The sequence below is a fragment of the Rhea americana genome, unplaced genomic scaffold (assembly GCF_003343005.1).
Source record: "Rhea americana isolate MKP2758 unplaced genomic scaffold, rheAme1 scaffold_43, whole genome shotgun sequence".
NCBI lineage: Eukaryota > Metazoa > Chordata > Aves > Rheiformes > Rheidae > Rhea > Rhea americana.
The window spans coordinates 1,801,393-1,822,464 of record NW_028186568.1 but is presented as its reverse complement, the minus strand read 5'-3'; the positions used below and the strand labels follow the sequence as shown (position 1 = coordinate 1,822,464).

The window sequence follows — 21,072 nt, the reverse complement described above, 5'->3', positions numbered from 1 at the left end:
CAAGAAGGCTCGGTAGGAATTGCAAGAAGGAGCACGACTCTGTAAGCAAGGCAGTCAGCTACAAGAAGGGAAGCAGGGCAGGAAGCAGAGATGGGTTTTGTTTCCTGTTTCTAGACTGATTTTTTTTGTAGGTTAATGACGATTTCATGTAAAAATGAACCGAGTCTCCACTTCTCTATGAACTGTTTGAAGAGCTGGCTGTAGCATCACCTCTTCASACCATGTTTTATAACAATGAGCTTTACTCAGGTCTTTAAAAGAGGAGGGAAAAAAACTCTATTTTCTGAAGAGGACTGAAAGTCATGGAACTCAGATGAAGGCATCTTCCTGCAGTCTTCATGGGTGGGAACTAGGACTCCCTCCAGCTCCCAGAGTGCCCTACTTTGATAGCTCCTGCAAAGCATATGGCTACCTAGGACTCAACTCTGTCCTATATCCTGCATTTATAACCCAAGTATCTAGAAGTAGGATTTTGGATTCCTCTCCCAAGACCAGGCACTTATGAACTGGATGTTGAATGACCTTAAAACATGATGCTTCTGTCCTTTATTGTTATTAGTCCAATAGGTAAAAGTTAAGCTCTGATCACTGCTAAAATCTCCACTGTGAGATAATCACTAACATTGTGTTATAGTCTGGAGTGAAAACAGGTGTTCTTTTTTCTCCATTTTACACTCGAGAAAAAAAAAGGAAATCCTGAATCAGCAACATTACATTAGATGCCTCTTACTTCAGAGATTATGCATGGAGAATATATTATAGCATTTGGAGGGTTTTTTTTAATTGTTTTCAATTATGCTTTTGGAGCTTTGTACCAATCCATTTACTAATTATCTGAATGTTTGTATTAAAGACCAGGAAGTAAGATGGGTCTGAATGTAACACATTAACACCCTCAGGCCACTGGTTAATCTAGTAATCAACCATGTGGATGCCTATAGAAATTAATTATAATTATATAGGAAGCTTCATTCTCAAAGTTGAATGGCCAATTATCCATCACAGCTGTTTAATAATTCCAGCTTCCAAAGCTCACAATTCTTACATAGTTATTCAAGCAAAGGAAAATAGTAAAGTTCATGTAGCTAAATATTAGAGATGTTGTATTTATTATTACTAACATTAATACAAAACCACTGTAGAACATAACAGATTAATTTTCAGTATTAACCTTGTTTACTTTCAGCTCCTTAAGGAAGACAATTGATTTTTTACACCTAAGGATTTCTGATTAAAAAGAGTCTTATTTAAATRGCATGTTACATACACCATAAACACATATATAGGCCAGGGCAGGTCTGTTCTTTTTTGTTGCATTCTGCCATCTCCTGCCACTGCTAAGGGGTTAGGAATGCTCTCCTCACAGAGGAGCACTCTGAGAAAATTAAAAAAAAGGAAGAGATTTCCAAGATGTACCATGAAATCTTCTACTTCAAATCCGGATATATTGCTTCTCCTAATTTCTGAACTGACTGAAGATCCCCTTGCAGAAGCTCTGGAAGCTATTTAAAATTTGCTTTTAAAAGTCAGTCGAGTCCTACTTGGATGTGATTGCTACTGCTGAAGCAAATCAGCAGAGACTGTGATTTGATTATGTTCCTCAGATTTGTAGCACATGCATTTTTTGTTGCCTCAGTTCTTCCCTACTTGCTATTTTAGTAYTGATCTGTGAGATAGCAGTAGGAGTCTCCTGGCAAATTGGTTAAACTGTTTAATTGAGACAGAGGTATCAGATACCACAGAGGTTAGACAAAAAGCATGCATAAATCAGAAATTGCCTTCTCTTCCTTCATGAGATGTGGAAGATCTAGAGGAGAATGTGGAAGAGTTAGCCCTGTTAATTGTCATTAAAAGCAATCACATTTGCTTACAGTTTGTATACAGATTGAAGGAAACCTGGAGAGAAGAAAAAAAAGAGGAAGGCAAAGCACCAACAAGCCCCAGCAACAAAGAATGAAAGCAGCTTCAGCCTACAGAAGTAGGATTGAGTGTCAAATGTACAGAGCAGAAAAGTGCAGATCCCCCAAAACAGGTACATCCTGAAACCAATGGCAAAGCGTRATGGGAATGAGACATGGTAAAAAGAAGAAATGGAATACCTGCATCTGACCAGTCCCACAGTGCTCTTTTCTGCACTTCTGCACCTTTAGCCCTAGCAGCTCAAGGGCCCAAGAATGATTGAATCACGTGATAACTGTGTTATTGTAAGTTATAAGATAGATCCCTGCCTACATTACGAACATATACATAGGAGAAGATGGACAACATGTGATAATACAGCTGCAGCATGACYACATTTTGCAATTACATCCAGGATCTTAGTCATGAATTCATTTATTCTTTTGTTCTTGTTTTCAACATATTGAAGGCTTTCCCTGTGTTTCCCTCTGCTCTGTGAAATGAAACCAGTTAAGTGGACAACCACTTGATGATCTTCCACATGAACTCCTGAGGAGATCAATCTCCTTTAGGTATCAGTTAGCCTTTCTTTCCGGAAAGAAAGATGGGTCACTTTGGATGTTTAGGGTGAAGTGGGATATAAACCGGCATAAATTTAGAACAAGGAGGCAGACAGCAGGAAATGAGTAGCCTGCAACAAAAAGAAGAGAAGGAGAAATGGCAACGCTTGGCACCAGGCATGTGCCTCCTCTCTCAGACAAGCCAAGTTTCACTTGYTTCTTACACTTCTGGTTGCCAAGGCTGGTCTGTACTCTACTTGGCTTGGCTGGCATGGAAAACATACAGTTGAGAGTATTTTCTGTCAAAGAAAAAGGAATTCCTGCAAACTGGGTCARCTCCTAAGCCTAGAGAAAGAACTGAAATGCCCCATTTAAAAACAAGCAGTTCTGTAGACTAAATCTTGTCCCCGCTCTGACGTAGATAGGAGGCTGGCAGGACTGCTCACATTTTTGAATGCTTGTTGAGCTATTCATCCTACCTTACATATACCAGGTGGCCAGGCTGTAACTCTATGCACAGCATCTATGAGTATCACCTCTCAGAACTGGGATGAGATGCCCCATTCCCCAAATTCTGAGACTGTATTTCACATTGACTATATCACGAATCAATATTACTGACTCCTCTAAAAAAACCCTACCGAAAAGAAATTTGCAGAATCTCCCTTCTTCCTTCCTGCCTCACTGGAGAGATGGATCTAAAACTTCCTTCAGTTTCCCTCAGTGGATATAAAGGAACAGGTTATATCTCCTATGGCTTTCTATGCTTTTCGCAAAAGTTGAGAATATTTAAAAGATTCTTCAGTGTGGAAAAAGGAAAGAAGAAAGCTTTGCACAGAAAGCAATGAAAGAAGAGGTCTTACCACCGATTCTCTCATTTTTTCTGGGAGTGGATCTGCTGATGAATCTTCAAAATGTTGACGTAGAAAGTGAGGGACAAATTTGCATTGAATAAGAGACCTGTTATTAAAAAAAAAAAAAAATCCTAGTTAGGATACTTCTGAACACACTTAATAGATATGGATGTGCCTGGAGAGGGCAGAAGAAAAGGTGTAGCCTCAGTTTTCCTTCCATATGTATRCAGTGGCTATCTTACCTTTTTGCAGCTGGCAATTGATACAGAACTGTCCTACCTTTGATCAGAGTGGAACTTCCTTGCCATCCARAGTAGTCCAATCAGTGTTACTTGGTCATTCAGAGGAATGAATTGAGAGGGTATTGCTGTATTCATGCAATTATTAATATTTCAGCTAAGCTAAAACCRATATGAGAGCTCTTTAGAGACATATTAGGAAAGCCAAAGAGGTCATCTCTATATAAATTGCATGTTAATCCTCAGTTCAAGATTTATRTGTTACCTTCTCCTCCATCTTATGCTGTAGGCCATCTCTTAAATACTATTTCCAATATCCTTAACTTCCTTTAAGTTCAGAGCAGTTTAAAAAATATCTTAAACTCTTAAATCCCTTTCACTTTTTAAATCTAGTTCCTAATTCCATAACATTTAATCAAATAATCAGCATTTGAAATGGTTRTTAAATATCTTCTTTCAGATTAAAATATGCTTGCAGCATCATCAGATGCTCATTGTGCAATCACAATGAAAAGAAAGGGGTTTAAGATATTTTTGATGAATTAAGATGAATTCTTTAAAATAAAAGTTCTAAGGAAAGATGAGCATTTTTGTTTTATAATAGAAATTAATGAAATGGTGTTCCTTTTGAGGGGTGGTGGAATATATTTAAATTATTTGCAAATTGAAAGAACTCACACTTCCATGTTGATTTGGAATTTACCTGTCTGTATCTTACTCCAAATCTGAATAAATCTCCCTAATACAGCAGAAAGCTTCACTTTCTTCCCTCTGCTCTCATACCTAGATTCCACACTGTAATATGGAATCTATGAATAGAAGGCATCTACACAAAGTCTGATTCAGGTCTAATTGCTGTCAATGCAAGATACAGTGGGCTTTGAATAAAGTTAATGGCAATAATATAAGCAATTMTTTCTATTTTGCCACATCAGAACTTAGTAATAGGTAAATATTAGGTTTTCTGAATCTTCTGGAAGAAGGAATTTCTCAGCTCTTCAGCGACTTTTACTGGAATGTAAATAACTGTTAGTGCCCTATATCCTCTTCCTCCTCCATCAGAATTCCTCTCCTTTTCCTAGGTATCTCTCCTCAAATATCATCCTGAATGGCCTAAAAAGCCCTTCCCCCTCTCTCTCCAGCATTACAGAAGTGTGTGGCCAATCACCTTGATTTACCACATGACTACTAAACTCCTCATATGCTAAACAGCCTCGCCTGAAGACATAAACAGCACAGTTAATCAAACTGAATGGAGGGAACCCCTGGATTCCCTCAAAGATCCTTTGCTCTAGCCTAGAATGAGATTGAGCTGTCTATGAAGCAGGATCCAAGAYGACATGGTAATACTGGCCTCAGGACACTCACTCGCTTGCTTAATTCCATAGTCATAAACTTCGATTACTAGTTGCTTGWGTATCACCACAGCCCCCATGACAGCCTGTTGACACAGTTCCCACAAAGGAAAATTCCTGCCACTCCTGACCTATATAGTTCTACCAGCATCTCTCGTATTTTCTCAATTGCAGATCACAATGTTGGGACTTCTCTCTTGTTCCCAATGTCAGCTCTTAACTTATGCTATCATTCCTAAAGAATTTCACAGAACAAGTCAGAGCAGAAAGGAAAAGAGGAAATCTCAAGAGAGAAGCAAGGCCTACTAAAATTGACCTTGAGTAAGAATTCAAATCGCCCATCTTCCCAACATAAGAAACGTCCTTTTGCTTCCCGTAGTGCTATCCAATGCACACTCTGCAACACTAGTAATYTGTGTGTCCCCCTACATAAACAGCTAGCCTTCAGTATCGTAAGCATAATTTCCCAGAGGATGAAATCTACCTCAGAGTATTTGGAAYCGCTGCTGTAAAAAGCAGCAGCCTTACCACCAATCTGCCTGAAGWGGTTTGTTTATTTACAAGACAGACACCAACCAGCCAAACATGTTGAGGGATTTCTATCTCACCACAGTTCTTTGAGGACACAGTCTTTGCGGTTCTGAAACCCAAATATCACTCTGAACAAGCCACAGTTTGTGTGCTGTATTGAGCAATCAATAAAGAACACTTGCAGGCAACTTACATCAGTACAGATGGGTCACTGCTTTGTCTGCTGAGGTGATAAGAAAGTGCAACTAGCAGGCCACAGAAAGCAGAAAACAGCGCTGGAATGTGCTGTGCATCCCAGGGTTCCTGAGGAGGAGGACAGAAAGCAGTGTACTTATAGGTTAGGGATGCAGCACTTAATTTTTTTCTTTTTTCAAGAAGTAGACTAAGCTGTRCATGCAGTGATGGATCTATAGTATCTGAATTTGTACATCATATATCAAGGATTTACAACCCTTTATATCAAAGCCTATTATTATGAGAAAGGCTGAGATATTACAGATATGTTTTGTGCTCATATGYACTGTATTTCCTCTGCGATCAGCAATTAGCAAAGAAACCAGAAAACTACAGGAAACACAGCTTTCCTTTTCTCTGTAATKAAACAGTAGGGGCAAATTTTCATTAAAATGAGACGTGAGTGAAATGAATTGCACTATGTTTGCCTAAACCTAATTGATATGTAGTTACTTGACCTGTGGCCAGCTTGCTTTCATTTTATGCCAATGTCACCTATATCAGGTGTTGGGTACAGTTCTGCCACCTCRCTCCTAAACCTCCCTGCTGCTCTGCATGTTACATATAGGCCTTGTCTGCTAGATAACAAACCAGACAGGGAAAGTGCTAGCCAAAGTATGCTACATCCCTGAGTACGGGAAGAGACAATTTACACACTTGCTGACACTTTCTGAGCATAATCAAAATGAGAAGCTCTCTCTGAGTGTCTTAAACAACTAAATTTGTCTAGAGGTAATGAGCAGAACAACAGGAAACTTAATGAACACTTATCAAAACTAGCTTCATCTATGCGGTCCTCAGCTACCTGTTAGGGACTCTAAGAAATGCGTATGAGTCCTGGCTGTAACAGGACACAGATTTTGCCTGAGAAAGACACAGAAATTTGGGGGATCAGACCCATAGCTGTTTAACTMATCAGGCTTGTTCTATACAACTTCTAGCTGATCAAGTGAATGTCGGGGTCATTAGACAGACATCAGAGCTCGTTCTGGTTAGGTTTTGAGAAACAATGCTTATAGGATCTCTCAAATATTTAGCTTTGTTCAGCTAATATGAGCAAGTCATTTTCTGTACTGTATTTTTTGTTTGAAAAGTWTCTCAGTTCGTATGTGACCAATATTTTCACAGAATAAAGTGGTTTCATTCATCTTGTTTTGCATAAATGTTTAAGTGATAACTTAACAAAGCCGATTCACRCTAAGAACCATTCCATTTCTTTCATGGGCAGTGAACATCTGGACAAGGCAAACTAGCTTACTTTAAAGGAGGTTGTCCAATCTACCACAACACAAGATTTCTTTGTAGTTTAATTATGCAATAGCCACTATCTTAAGAAATGGTATTATGGAAGTGAAATTTTACTTCTAAGAATTACCTTCCCCTCTACATACTGCTAAACATCACAAAAATAAATGAGAAGCATCTAGTTCTGCTACAAAATATTAATCAAAATAGTTATTGCAAAAAAAGAGAACCACACAGTATTTCAAAAAGAAACCAGTACCATTTACTTGACAAATTTCTTCATCCACTTTAACTCCTTATTCAGGTGTTTCCAAATTTTGTGCCAAGTACTCTTTGTGTTAAATTTTCCCTTGTTTAGTTTCAGTTCAGAAATGAATATTCTTTAAATCACTGAATAAAACTAACTGAAGCCAAAATGTTTTAAAAATGGCTGAATTGAAGTCTATTCAAATATCCATTGCATTTTCAGGGTAGTATAACTGCATACAGATCCACCTAGCAGCTTCTAGTGCACAAACTGTCTCTTTGCCCTGCAACTTCTCTCAAAGACAGAACACCATAAAAAAGCCYATTAGTATCATATCTAGTACTGTAACATATCAGTATCCAATTTGAGAAATTATTCCACCTCTCTCCTGTAAAACAGTGCACAGTTGATTCCCCATATTAATGTCTCAAGATCTCCKTACTTCAATTATTTCTGTATGTTATGCATTACTTCTGCTTTTGGATGGCCTGTGCTCCAGTGCCAAGGCAGGAGAGTCATCAGTATTTGATTTAAGCCTAGGGAGTATGACTTTCCAGAATAATGCCACATAATGTTTCACAAAATACGAGAATGAACAAAAGGGTCATTTCTCCAGCATCAATGATGTATTCTGGTCCATTTTGTCATTTTCCTCCSCCACTAATGATGCCTCGTAGAGTTTTAAATTAAAAAGATGAAAAAAAAMCAATATAGCTGATAATTGGACAATGATTCTTCTCAGTGGGAAAACAGGAATGACAGGTTTTATTCTCAGAAGCTAGTATTATCTGTCATACTAGACAGGGAGTTTGACTTCCTACTTTGCCTCATTTGGTTGAGGTGACATGTAATGCTTTCATATATAGTTTTGACTTTGATGCAGAYAGTCACATAGATATTTTTAAAATATGTGAAATGGACTTGCAGGGTTAAGGATGAAAGTGATGAGTTAAAAACAGATACTCAAGCTGGGAGGTGGGGGCTGGCAGTAGGGATGTTCCACTTTAACCACAGAATCACCTAATCCCGAAACAATGCACTGAAAAGGAAGATAAAGGTTTCTTTGAACTTAGAAGCCTTTTACCACTGGTGAAAGTGGGGAGGAGGGGGCATTTTTAAAAGTGGAGACAGTAGTTTTCTATCCTGTGTAATTTATCCTTTTTGCTTTTTTCTTCCCTTAGAAAYGTGTTACAAACTTTTATCTTTCAAAGATATGTTAAAATAAATCGTGTGTCCTACTCCAGAGACAACAAATGCCCTGAACACAAGAAGAACCACTGAGATAAGTAGGAATACTTGTTACTTTTTTACAGAATAGTCCTCTCAACTCAAGAGAGATTTTGTAGACTGCTACAGAATTTGCATCACTGAAAGAAGACAAATTCAATTTGTTCTTTACAGAAGTGCATAGACCTTCTAATTTTCCAGTCTCTCAATTTTATCATTATTCAACCAATATTTTTTTGCCCTTCACTTCCACTTCCCAGCTTCATCATGGATCTATACTTTTGCTCATATCAAATAATATGCAGGACAGCTGTTGACAGTTACCTGTTTCAAATGTCTAAAAACACTATCATCTTACTTCTAAACTTATAAAATATTTACTTTCTGAACGAAAATACAAAAAAAGAATCCATCCCTGCAAATATATAAGAAAATAGTAACAGGGATGTGTTCTGTACAAGCTGAACTATATTACCATCGACAGTCTGTTTTCAGTGAACACGAACTACCAGAAAGAAGTCAATTGTTCATGGAGCTTGCATTGCGCTTGTTAGAGACAACTTCTAGGGAGAGACCCCCACCAGCCCTATCTTCTCATCATCCACAAAGAACAAAACATTCCTTTCCCATGAGAGCTCCAAAAAAACTTAAGTGATAAATGAGAGCATTGCTATCACTACCCATCCTGATCAACGTTGTCTGTTTCTTTGCACTCCCAGTTGCTATATGTAACCACTGCATTTTCTATGGTGAAATTGTAAAATCCTTGAGGATGAGCCTGAGGTAGGGGTGTGCGCATGCATCTGCATACACCACCTTAGCCAGCAGGGCCCCAGTCTGTGACTAAAACTCCTGCGCTACAGAATAAGATGACCAAGAACTTCAAGTTGGAGGCCTGAATACTCATGTGTTACATAGTATTGAGTTTATTCTATACAGCATGTGTAGATTTCTACAGTCCTAAGCACGGCACCACTATGCAGTGATACACACCTATAAAAGTAACCCTGGCCCATGTGAGGTTCTGCAGACAATTAACTTTCTCTGTTATATCCAGACATTAAGTTTGTATTATACACACAGAAAACTACAGGCATGCCTACTGAAAGATACGACTACAGTGAGTCTGACTATGGTTAAAAACATCATCACTCACCGAGAGGCAAAATATCTGATAATTCTCTCCAGAATTAACATTCTTAATAGCTCTTGCTTGAACCTCAGGGCTCTCTAAATTGGAAAGTATATAAAATTGATGGGCCTTGTCTTTAAAACCTCCAGCAGCGCTGGAAGTATTTTATGCAGTTGAAACAAAGGTGTSTAATATTCTTACACTTCTATTTTTGGTCACTTAGACATCTGCGATTTCTATGTATACACATAAGTCCATCCAGTGCTGTTTAGAAATATTTTGGGCAGTCTTAMTCAATTGAAGGAGATGTATGAATGCAATTCTTTCCCATTATAAAATCTGAACACAAATAGTCAGAATTAGTAGACCAATGAAGGCTCTGTTGTTGAAAATASGAATCAAGAAGCGTTGCTCCAACTCTGATTCTGATTAATGAGCTCCGAACTCAAACTGCACAAAAGAACAAATCAAACAACATCAACTGTGAACTRGGAAGAATATTTTAAAATACTAACAGAATTTTTAGTAACTGTCTATTGAAGCTATAAATAAATACCAGAGAATCCCTTTCTCAGGTAAAAGGTAAGAGTTACAGAAACTTTGTAACTTTCATTAAAAAAAAATCAGTACTTAAACAGAGCTGGAGGAGGCAGCATTGCCACATATGATCACATTCACTTCAGCCTATTTTTTTTTGACCCAAGTTCAATATCTGTTTTTTTTTCCAGGCCAATTAAGATAACCCACAAATTCCTTAAGTAGTTAAAACAAACTAGACCACAAATAATTAACCATCTCTGGATAAGTTTCAAATTTAAATCAGCTGCCTGGAACAGAACACAGAAGAGAAGAACTGTCTGATTCCAGAACATTTTGGGATGTGTTCTTCTGCCTCACAGCAAAAAAATGATGTACCAGTTACTGGAATACTACAGACAAATATCAAGATGGCTAAATTCCAGATTGAATTTTCATGAAAAAAAGATAGGAAGAMAAAATGTATTTTTTAAAGTGTCTGTTAAATACCCATGCACAAACCACAAAACAGATGGAGTGGGAGACAAAAGTCAGCACATCATGCAATTCTTGTCAAATGAAAAAGATGGTACAGTAGAGAACTTCTTCCTGTGTCTTCAATCTGATGGATATAATATCTGACAAAAAACCCATATTTTCCAGGAAACAGAAAAAAAACCTTTTATATATCAAAGCTAAGACAGTTATTAGAGCTGCCCATTTCTGTTCAAGATTACWAGCCTAAAGCTGAGAGCAGAAATAACGCCAGGCTGAAGTGAATACAGAAAATTTAAACTAACTTCAGTTATCTGGTAGCTTCAAAAATATGTAGAAAGGTGAAAATTTGATGTTATTAGATGTAACAATGAAAGGAATGACAAAAAGAGTTGATAAAACCTTATTCAGGTTTTAGAGCTTTTTATTAAACAAAACTAAAAGGAAGATCATAAAGGAAACAGAAAGAACTGGAGTAATGAGGGATRGTACCATTGAACAGAGGCATGGGACGTAAAGAATATCTCAGTGTAACCAGGAAAARCTCAAGTCTTTGCCCTTCACAGGGCAAGAAGTTTACCTCACTCCTATCTGAAATCAAGTTCACAGTACACAGTATATTATTCTATGCAAAGTTGGATAAGCAGCTGGTGTTATCAGGACAGGAAAGTGCTATAGGATAAGATACATGAAAAAATGATCTGTAGCACCTGAAAGCTGTAGCCAAACCATCTTTGCCTGACTATGATAACATGACTGTAAAACAAAAATATATCCAAGTGACCTAGAATCCTCACAGACAGAATTACTTCTGCTCACCAGCTATGCCAGAACAAGAGAGTGACTTRAAAATCTGCTCCTCCCATAATATGCTTCTTTGCCAACACTGATGAATAGAGTCCTGCCCATCAATCTTCAAGGCTTCAAATGCACAGATTGAGATCTGAAACTTCAGCTAATTTGAGTTTTGGAGTTTTCTGGAAAAATTATCTGTCATGATTTTGGATACAATTCTCTGTACCTGACTTCTCAGTACGAACAAATTCAGTGGTTTTTTTTTTCACTTCAAAAAAAAAAAAAAAAAGGAGAAAACTAATCAAGCCAGCAGTGGCACCACCAGAGGAATATATGCACATATCTGCAGCTCCACATTGCCTTCACACAGACAGCAACCAAGGGCAAAATCATGGTGGAGCACTCTGAGGAGGAGGACTGACTGAAGGAATGCTCTCACTTCTCAGAGTCACTTCCAAACAAGATGTCCCCATTCCTCCTTCAAGTGACAGAGTGCCCTTATTACACAAAGCAAGCACAGGTCTCTCCCTCACATGTCAGGTTTGCATCTGGCTTTGTAATGAATTGTCCCTTATTCCAGAGAGATCCTCCAAAATACACTATGTGCTTCTGATCAGGTCATATAATGGGACATGTGGGCAGCAAGCCTATGATCCAAATTGAATGTTCACTGTTAGCACAAGTTTAGAGATCCATTTGTTATATTTTAGGTGATATATGTATTTTATATCCATGAAAGAGAAACATTTTTGGTCATATGATGGTGAAGGAGCTGCAAAGTCCTTCAGAAAGAGTGGAAAGGCCAGATGAACAATTTGGGCAAGCCAAATTTTGTCTGCAGACTGCATGATGAACTCAGTCAAAAATATYACCTAATAATTTCCTCAGACAATTAATCTAAAAAGAAAATAAAAAGATGTTTTTTAAGTTAAGCTAATGATATGCCTACACTACGGCTGCTGCTTTACAGAGACCCCCAGTTGATTTTGAACAACCCAATCCAACAGCAAAATTAGTCTGGATAAGGCACTGGATTTCAGCACAGACCTATTTACTTCAATTGTCAGAACTTAAGTTAGMATGTTGCAAGTTAATTTGAGAGGTCATACTGTTGTGTGGACCTACCCTGAACAATTGCTCATTTCTTTTTCTTTCTTATTCTAAAATTGAAGTTTTAGGGCAAAGAATTAATGGATGTGAAATAGCTACTCTAAAATCATTTTAAAATTTGATTGAAAATAATGCCTACTGTTTTAAGTGTGTATACATAAATTCTGTTCCAAAAATAAACAAGAAAAGCTCACTTAAGAACATAGATCCATGGTAAAATGAACAGAATGTTTATTCATTTAAAAAATGCATGGAAAATTAATTTCTCTTCTAATGAGCTTTTTCAGAAATAAAATCACTCCTTCTGGAATTAACATACATATAAAAATTAGGCTAGACTATTTCACTCTGCAAGATAATAATTAAACAAAAGAACCATTTAAAGAAGGAAAGTTCAAGCCTGCTATAGGGATGGGTCTTCAGTCTGGGCATTTGGTTTTAGTCCACCAGTTAAAAAARTAAAAAATAAAGAAACAGTGCAAGCACTTAGAGATCCATTCTGCCCTTCAATTTATTTCAAGAAATAGAACTCTGCCAGTTCCACCTGCTGATCTATAAGGCGTTCTGCTGATAAACTATTCATTTGAGGAAGCTACMTTTCAGCCAAGTAATAAGCTTTGCTAGTCAGAAATCCTGTCCCAGAGATAGGCTATCATATTTCTCTGCCCTAAATCTTTTCGGCAGGGATGATATTTGACCTCCATAAACTACTGATAATTTTGCTTTAGTTTGTTGCTTTTGCCAAACTGGCTAAAAGTGGAAAGAGTAAGAATATAGCTCCTTTTGAAAACATCTTAGGTTAGACAGCTGGTGACCTCGGACCTTTGCCTTCCCAAAAATCACTTTTGTTTTTTGTTATTTCTTCCTTCTAATTGYCTTGCCCTTATGTTTGCAGCACACATCCAGTATGACACTCAAGGGCTAGATTTTCCTTCTTTAGCTCTTGAACACAGCATTGGTCTTTTAATAGGTTTCTTAGATGCTATTTCACACACACACACAAAAAAAGAATAACTGTAAAGCTTAAGTGTGGATGAGATGTCTTTTGTATCTTAAAGACAACTACATATTTAGTATCACTTTTGTGCAAAAAACAGYTTAATGAAACAGGCCCTATGACACCTTGAGTTAGACTCTGTAAAAATCCAAACTTGGATCTGTTTAGGAAGAGAAGTTGTAACCCACTGCACATCAAAACAGTTCCACTTTTTGACAGAGGTATTAGACTACCTTTCACCATGATGCCTATTCAGGGTAAGATTCTTCTGTTACATTTAAGGTAAATCTTACTCTTCCTGCACCAATCAACAAATAAGTCAACAGAATCATTCCCTTGAAATGCTCCAAATAACAACCCAAAAGCCAAAAAGATTTGGATCTTGGTTGAAGAATAAGGAGGGTTAATGCAAGTGCTCTTTTCATAACTTGTAAAAGAAAAATCTATGAAATCTCAAGCACCCCAGCAGACTAAAAGGATGAGCTGAAGTAAATGGAATCATATTTACATGCTTTAAATTAACCTCCTTAGAAGTGTCTTCACAAGAACAGTGCCATAAAAATTCAAATTAGCTGTAATTTCTGTGTGAACAGAAAGTCTGCACTTAATATTGGTAATTTAAAACAGATATCTTGTAAATCTTTCACAGCACTCTACAACTTCAGAGTAGCATTAAAAGCATAGTTTTAACTCTAATCCACAAGGAGATTGCTTATCTACAAAGCCACCTGCATGTTGTAATTTTAAACTGTTATGCTGAGAAAGGCATCTGTAGAATATTTTAAGAGGCTTTTCCTTAATACTATTTATAAAACAATTTTTTAAAAGATTATCAATCACATCAATCACACAACTTCCCTGCCCTCAACTASAGAATCTTTCCTTTTCATTCGTAGGTGAGAAGTGATCACTTCCCAGATACTTCCCTCTCAAACAGTGGTTCAACTCTACTCTTTCCTCCCATATAGCGCTCTCCATTTTTCTTACCACTTCTCCTCCCTCATCAGAGGTTTTTCTTACTCCCTATATCCTCATAAAGAGGCACCTTCTTCACTCTTCATCTACCAACTAATATAGTTGAGAAATGGTAGCAAGAATACTAACTACTTCAAGAAATTGCACAAGGGAGGCAGTTACATTTTCCAGCATTGTGCAGTTGGGTTTTCAGCAACAAACCTGTATAAGCCATATAGTGGGTGTGCCTGGGGACAGGAGATTTCCTGGGAATCTGTCACATATTCAAAGAYACTTAAGTTATAGTGTCTTAACACAACATTGCTAAGCAGCTGAGTTGCTGTAGATTATTGGGTAGGGACTCAAACCACCTCAGACACTAGATAAAATGGTAGCTTAACATACTTTACCTTAAGACTGGGAATGGTTAAAAATACAAGCACAGTTACAGGAGCTCTGATCATATGTGATAGACCATTAAGGCATTATAACTTGAGCATTTTTTATTTAAGGCTCCTATTCAAAGTGTAAGTGGAAAATTGTTAAAAGCCATTACAAAAATGCTTAGTGCTCCTTAAAGAATTCCCTTAGAGAATCATTTGATAGCACCTCTCATCTGTGTAAACTACTGGGCTGGGTGTTGACATGATGCATCCTTGGCTGTTGCAAAACCTCATACCTGTCTCTCTGTCTGTGCTACACATGTAGCACGAGAAAGCACCATTCCATGTCCTGCAGGATGCTGAAAACTGCTTGTAAATCAGTGCACACTCTGATACACCCATGCATGAGCACTGACAGCATCTGAACTGCAATGTAACACTGCTAAAAGTACCCTTGTTAAGGGAGAAATTTTATCACAAGGACRAAATTCTGGTTTCAATGTGGTCTTYGGAAATTCTATAGTAGACTTGAAATCAGTCAGAATTTCATCATTATTTTTTAAATAAAACAAAAAACTGCAGTGGATATATACATTAACTATAGAAAACGTTTTAGATTGAAAATAGCTCAATGCACAGCATCTGCCAGAAAAACAACAAAACATTGGGCAGCACCAGGAAGGGTACTGAGAACATGACAGCATACAGAGGCATAGCAAACTTACATCCTGAGCACTGTACACAGTTGTAGTCTCCACATCTCAAGAAGGTTATAATGGAGTAAGAGAAGGCATAGAGTAGGGTAACTAACTTAGGTATTCCTAGAAGCATGGAGCAGCTGCTTTACAAGGAGATACTAAAAAGGCTGGGACTCCTCAATTTGGAGAGGAGCTTGATGAGGGGGAATATAACTGAAGCCTACAAAATTTTGAAGGCAGAAGATAAGGCAAATGCAAAACAGCTTTTTCACAAATCCTGCAGCACTAGGCAAGACTCAGAAATTTACAGATTTTAAACTGATCTGCTAAAGACATTTCTCTACACAAAGGACAGTGAACATTTGGGATTTGTTGGACAGAAAGCTGTAGAGGCAGATGCTGCTGGCACATTGAAAAGGAGTTTGGGCAAATTCATGGACAACTGGTCCAGAGACACCAAATGAAATAGGCAGGGATACACTCTCMAACATCCCTAATCCAGCAATCACAGACAGCAGTGAAATACTAGGGGAATGGGTGGCTAACAGTGGTCTCACTTGCATTAGATCCCTAAACTACATGTCCCTTTGCCACTCACTGACAGACAAAGTATTGGGTTAGATGGTCCACTGACCTGCCTAAGACAGACATTTAAGTTCTTATTTTGGTTTACTCCAGCAGTTTCAACATTGCCACAGGAAGGGAATGTATAAAATTTATATACTTCMCACTCTTTTTCTGGCCTCGAACTCTGTACTTCAAGATTTTACCATGAAACATGATGTTATATTGCAGGCAATCTTCTCCACCATAAAACATACAACAATGGAATGTAAGCTGATTTGGGGCTGATCCAGCATCCTTATCTGCCTAGCAGCAAAGGGGCTATATAGAATCATAGAATCCTAGAATCAGTAAGGTTGGAAGGGACCTCTGGAGATCATCTAGTCCAACCTCCCYGCTCAGCAGGGTCACCTAGAGCATGTTAGACAGGGTTGCATCCAGGGGGGCCTTGAATATCTCCAGAGAAGGAGAYTCCACAACCTCTCTGGGCAACCTGGTCCAGTGCTCCGTCACTCTCACAGGGAAGAAATTCCCCCTCACGGTCAGGCAGAACTTCGTGTGCTTCAATTTCTGCCCATCGCCTCTTGTCCTGATACATGGGACAACTGAAAAGAGTTTGGCCCCGTCCCCTTGACACCCTCCCTTCAGGTACTTGTACACATTGATAAGATCCCCCCTTCAGTCTTCTCTTCCCCAGGCTAAACAGGCCCAGCTCTCACAGCCGTTCCTCATAGGGCAGGTGCTCCAGCCCTCTGATCATCCTTGTAGCCCTACGCTGGACTCTCTCCAGTAGCTSCATGTCTCTCTTGTACTGGGGAGCCAAGAATAGTTACATGGCTGCCCGTGTAACTATTGTACTGGGAAGCCCATATAGTTACATGGCTGCTATATTATCACATGACAGAACAGCACATATAGGCCACACCTGTTGGTACTAATAACAGCAGTAAAACCCACCCTGTAAGAGGCTTCTCAGTCCCAGTAAATTCATTCCCAAAGCTCCAGTGTATAGAAGTGTCAGTAACCACTAGCATGGAGAAAACAGASGAAAACTCAGAACTAGAGGTATGCAGGTATAGAGTTGTGAAGCAATAGGAAATATGGACCCTACTAGAAATTTGGACAAAATTCAGCCTGGGTTATACAAGTCAATGGGTGTTTTATCTATTTAAGCCACAGTTGAAGTTAGCCTTTGCAGTGGCAATTCAATTGATCATTTCAGATTGGTATATGCAAGAGGCAAACAGTTACAGTTATTAGCTAAACATTTACTCTAGTATTTCTACTACAGTTTCAAGGTATTTCAGTGCACCTAAAAGGCAAAACCTAAAACTTGATCTGTCATGATAATTAAAAATTGACAAAATAGTGCAAGATAATTCTGGTCTCCCTAGATTAGCTGAACTTTGAGCTCCCTACATGCAGTGTGAAAAGTCCCTAATGCTACTGTAAGTTTTTCTGACTTACCTTCACTGCACTGAAACAGAAGGCATATAGGACAATCAAAACCACAAAGCTTCGAGAAATGCTGTATAGTGCAGATATGAACCCAGCAGCAGCTGAAATACAGACATTATAGGTTTGTTAAATTTTTCCTAAATGAGAAGCCGCAATCAAAACGAAACAAAAAAAGAAAACAAAAGCAAAACCAAAAACACAACTCCTTCATTACCAGAGGAATACAGATTAAAAGTAGATATTACAAAACTGAGTGTTCGCAGAACACCTTCAGTGTTTCCTTTCACCTCACAAAACTGTTTGCAGCTAAGGGTGCAAGCCTGATGCCACTCTATTCAACGTGTTTTACATGGACATCAGGTCCCACACTATTGTTTTTTATCCTGAACATTGTTTTAACCAAAGTCTCTCCAAGTTTCTTTATGTTCTTACATAGAAGGAATGAMACAATCTTCAAAACAGACCTAGGATAATTTTCTAGTCAAATGCCACATGGAATTTTCCTCCTTCCCTCTGTTCCTGGGACACAGGTCCTAGTTACATCCAACTACATCTTAACTCGCCTCTCAACCATGATTTTCACATTATTCACGATACATAAATGAGCTTAAAGGGAGAGAGAAGGATGTCATCTGGTCTCTTGCTACAACTTTGAGAGCTTCCAGAACCGGGGTAGGAGGTGCTGACAGAGAGAATTAGGAGTTCGACAATCTCAGCAATGGAAATATGTAGGCTGCAAAACAGTGCTCTGATTAGGGGTCAATACACACTGTAATCATCACTGTGGATGGGTTGAGAACTTTATCCAATATGTTATTTCCTCAAGGTTTGCTATGTTGTTTAAGAGACAAAAACCACTCTTATTATCTGTACTACTTTTAACCAAACCATTTGCCAAAGGCTATGTCTACAGCAGCAAGTAGAGTGATGCATTAAGAGASAGTTTGTAGAGTGAAAAGTGCTGAGGATGTCATATCCTTGACATGYGTGTTCTGAGATGCTTTATTGCAGACTAGCTCTAGTCTGGTCCTGTGGACTCTGTGCTCATTAGTGGCTGGAGTGCATTAGATGTACTTCTGGAGTGCACCTTTCTTTATGTTTCACCCAAAATGAATCCAGTTCGCATAATCTGACATCGCTCCACAATACAAAACAGCACAATAGGGAACAAAGATAAAGTCTGTTTCTGATCCAAACAAAAAAACACCACCACCACCAAACAAAAGCAATGCATGTTGTCTTGTTTAATATCTGACTGAAATAAGGCCACACATGATCACATCCTTTATCATGTGAAAAGCCTTACCATGGAAAAATGCAAACTAAAGATTTTTTTAAGAGCATTTTAGTAGAATCTTTGTAATATTTTTTTTCATAGAAACAAGAATTATATTCAATGTGCTAGAAAACAGCTGACAGCAGCCATCTTCTGTAGCCTATAGCATAGCTTGAATACAACTATTCAAAAGCAAAAAGAAATCTAATCAWGGTAGTCCCGTTAGTATCCATCCCACTCTTGAAAATTACCATTAGCTGTTCCAACTTTAACATGTGCTGACCTTTAAAATGTGCAACAATATACTTTAATTAAAGGTGATGGGCTCTGAAAGGGACAGCTCAGGCTACAATAAGCTACTTACCTGAGCCACCAAAAAGCAACATGTCTATTTGCTCCAAGAGATATATACAAAATGTGTTGATTTGAGGGAAAAGGCCAAGAAGAGAAATTGCAGGAAAACAATACAAAAACACTAAAGGAAACAAAAAGATACATGTTAGAACATATGCAGAAGTTACAATGCATGAAGAACTGAGAAACATGCATTAAACTAAGATAATCTTTTCAAGAAATTCTGAAGATTACTCAAGCCAGCATACTTTAACAGTAGTAGCAATGATTACATTTCACTTCTCATCCATACAAAATTTTTCTACTTTAYATGCAGGAAACTAAGGCACAGAGATTTAATTTCAGCTTTATTTTGGAAAACGAAACAGTAATAGAAAAATAGCATTATGTAGCCTCCTCAACTGTTTCTCAAACACTTTCAAAGCGATACAGAAATAGAGAAAGAAATCTTAATTTGCAGACTTTAAAAATTCCTCCTTGAATCCGACAGGTGAGATTACTCAAGTACAGCTATAAAAATTCAAAACAATTCTTTAATGGCTAAGATTCATAGTATCATGATTATCATAGTATATTGCCTCCAGTAGAAGTCAACAGCAGTCACCTGAGAAAACATACAAAAATGGAGCAAACTTACAGGGATACTTCCCAAGAATATTTCCCCAAGCTTCCAGCAGTGTGTACCTTGAATTTGCAGTATTGAAAGCACAGTTAAAATAGTAAAGAAACCCAAGAGTAAAACTCAGGCTGTAATCTTTACATAGYTTCTTTCTAAACAAAAAACCTAATTTACATTGCTACCTTACAGTCAAGGAAAAGCAAGAGTCATAATTCAGAGATCTGTGCTTCTGATCTTACATCYGTCCATTTCAAGCCACCCATCCATCCAATCTTTTTCTCTAACCTCCATCCTAGAAATGCTAAGCAGAACTGCCTTCCAAAACATTTAACCATATGCTTGAGAAGCCTCAATTTTCAAGGATGCACATACATGATCAAACATATTCTTACTGCCTTACTGTACTAGTACCAGAATGCTCTGCATCTTAAAGGACTGAAACTGTGTTAGCCACTCTTCCTTGTAAACAAACACGTATTTGTTACTTCACGTGCTAGGAAGGCTGCAATTTCCTCGGCTCACTGATAAAAAGTAGATTAAGCTAAGCACTAATATAACTTATTTACCTTCCCTCCTCAGTCAAATTTTAAGAAGGTAACAATAGGATTTGTGTTCTTTGTTGGATGTTAATTTCACATTTTACTTCCAGTTCCTCTTACTAATGCATCTTGTGCTAAAATAAAACAATACACTGAGTTTGATCTGACAGCTTTTATCTTCATTCTTTTATATGCTACTAGTATTCAATACTSTAAATCTTGCTGAGGAAGTCAAACACAGGAGGATAAATGACACACTCAAGTGTTAAACACAGACAGGGCTCACTTAAGTATACTTGCATTTACAATACACCCTTCATCATGACTTCCTATCAATGGCACCAATTATATAGACATAAAAACATGAGGAAATACTGTCTTCTCAAACTTTTGCATGCAAATATGTTCTCTTCCTTTTTTTTTTTTTTTAGTTATTCCACAAATCCATACCAAGCCAAGCAAGGACTGCTCCCAACAAAAGACAATGGCATGACAGCGAGCTCCCCAGCAGGCCAACGTAATCTCCATTAGCAGGAGATTTTGTTCCTCAGGCAAATGAATCACAACAGAACTCATCTAAGACAACTTACAGTCCACATGACTGCCTTTGCTGTCGCAATGTAAGAATAAGCTGAGTAGGAGCAGAGAAAAGAAGCACAAGTCTGGAGACTACTTTTTATCAGTACACCAAAATAAATAGCTGTGAAGGTAAACAAGGGAGAGAAAGGTTGGTTGACTACATCAATGTCCTCACCTCACCCTCTCTCTGATAATACCTTGAGTAATCCTAG

The 21,072-nt window shown here is 38.0% G+C and overlaps 1 protein-coding gene across 1 annotated transcript in view; it reads right to left on the bottom strand.

The window, feature by feature from the left end:
• Positions 1-21,072, bottom strand: part of PCNX2 (pecanex 2) — a 162,224-nt gene that overhangs the window by 85,927 nt on the left and 55,225 nt on the right. Inside the window, exons 14-17 of the mRNA XM_085315471.1 lie at positions 19,134-19,244; positions 17,503-17,594; positions 5,632-5,741; positions 3,323-3,419 (exon numbers count right to left, since the gene is read on the bottom strand). Of these exons, the coding sequence (XP_085171597.1) occupies positions 3,323-3,419; positions 5,632-5,741; positions 17,503-17,594; positions 19,134-19,244 (410 nt within the window). The remainder of the gene's footprint in view (positions 1-3,322; positions 3,420-5,631; positions 5,742-17,502; positions 17,595-19,133; positions 19,245-21,072) is intronic.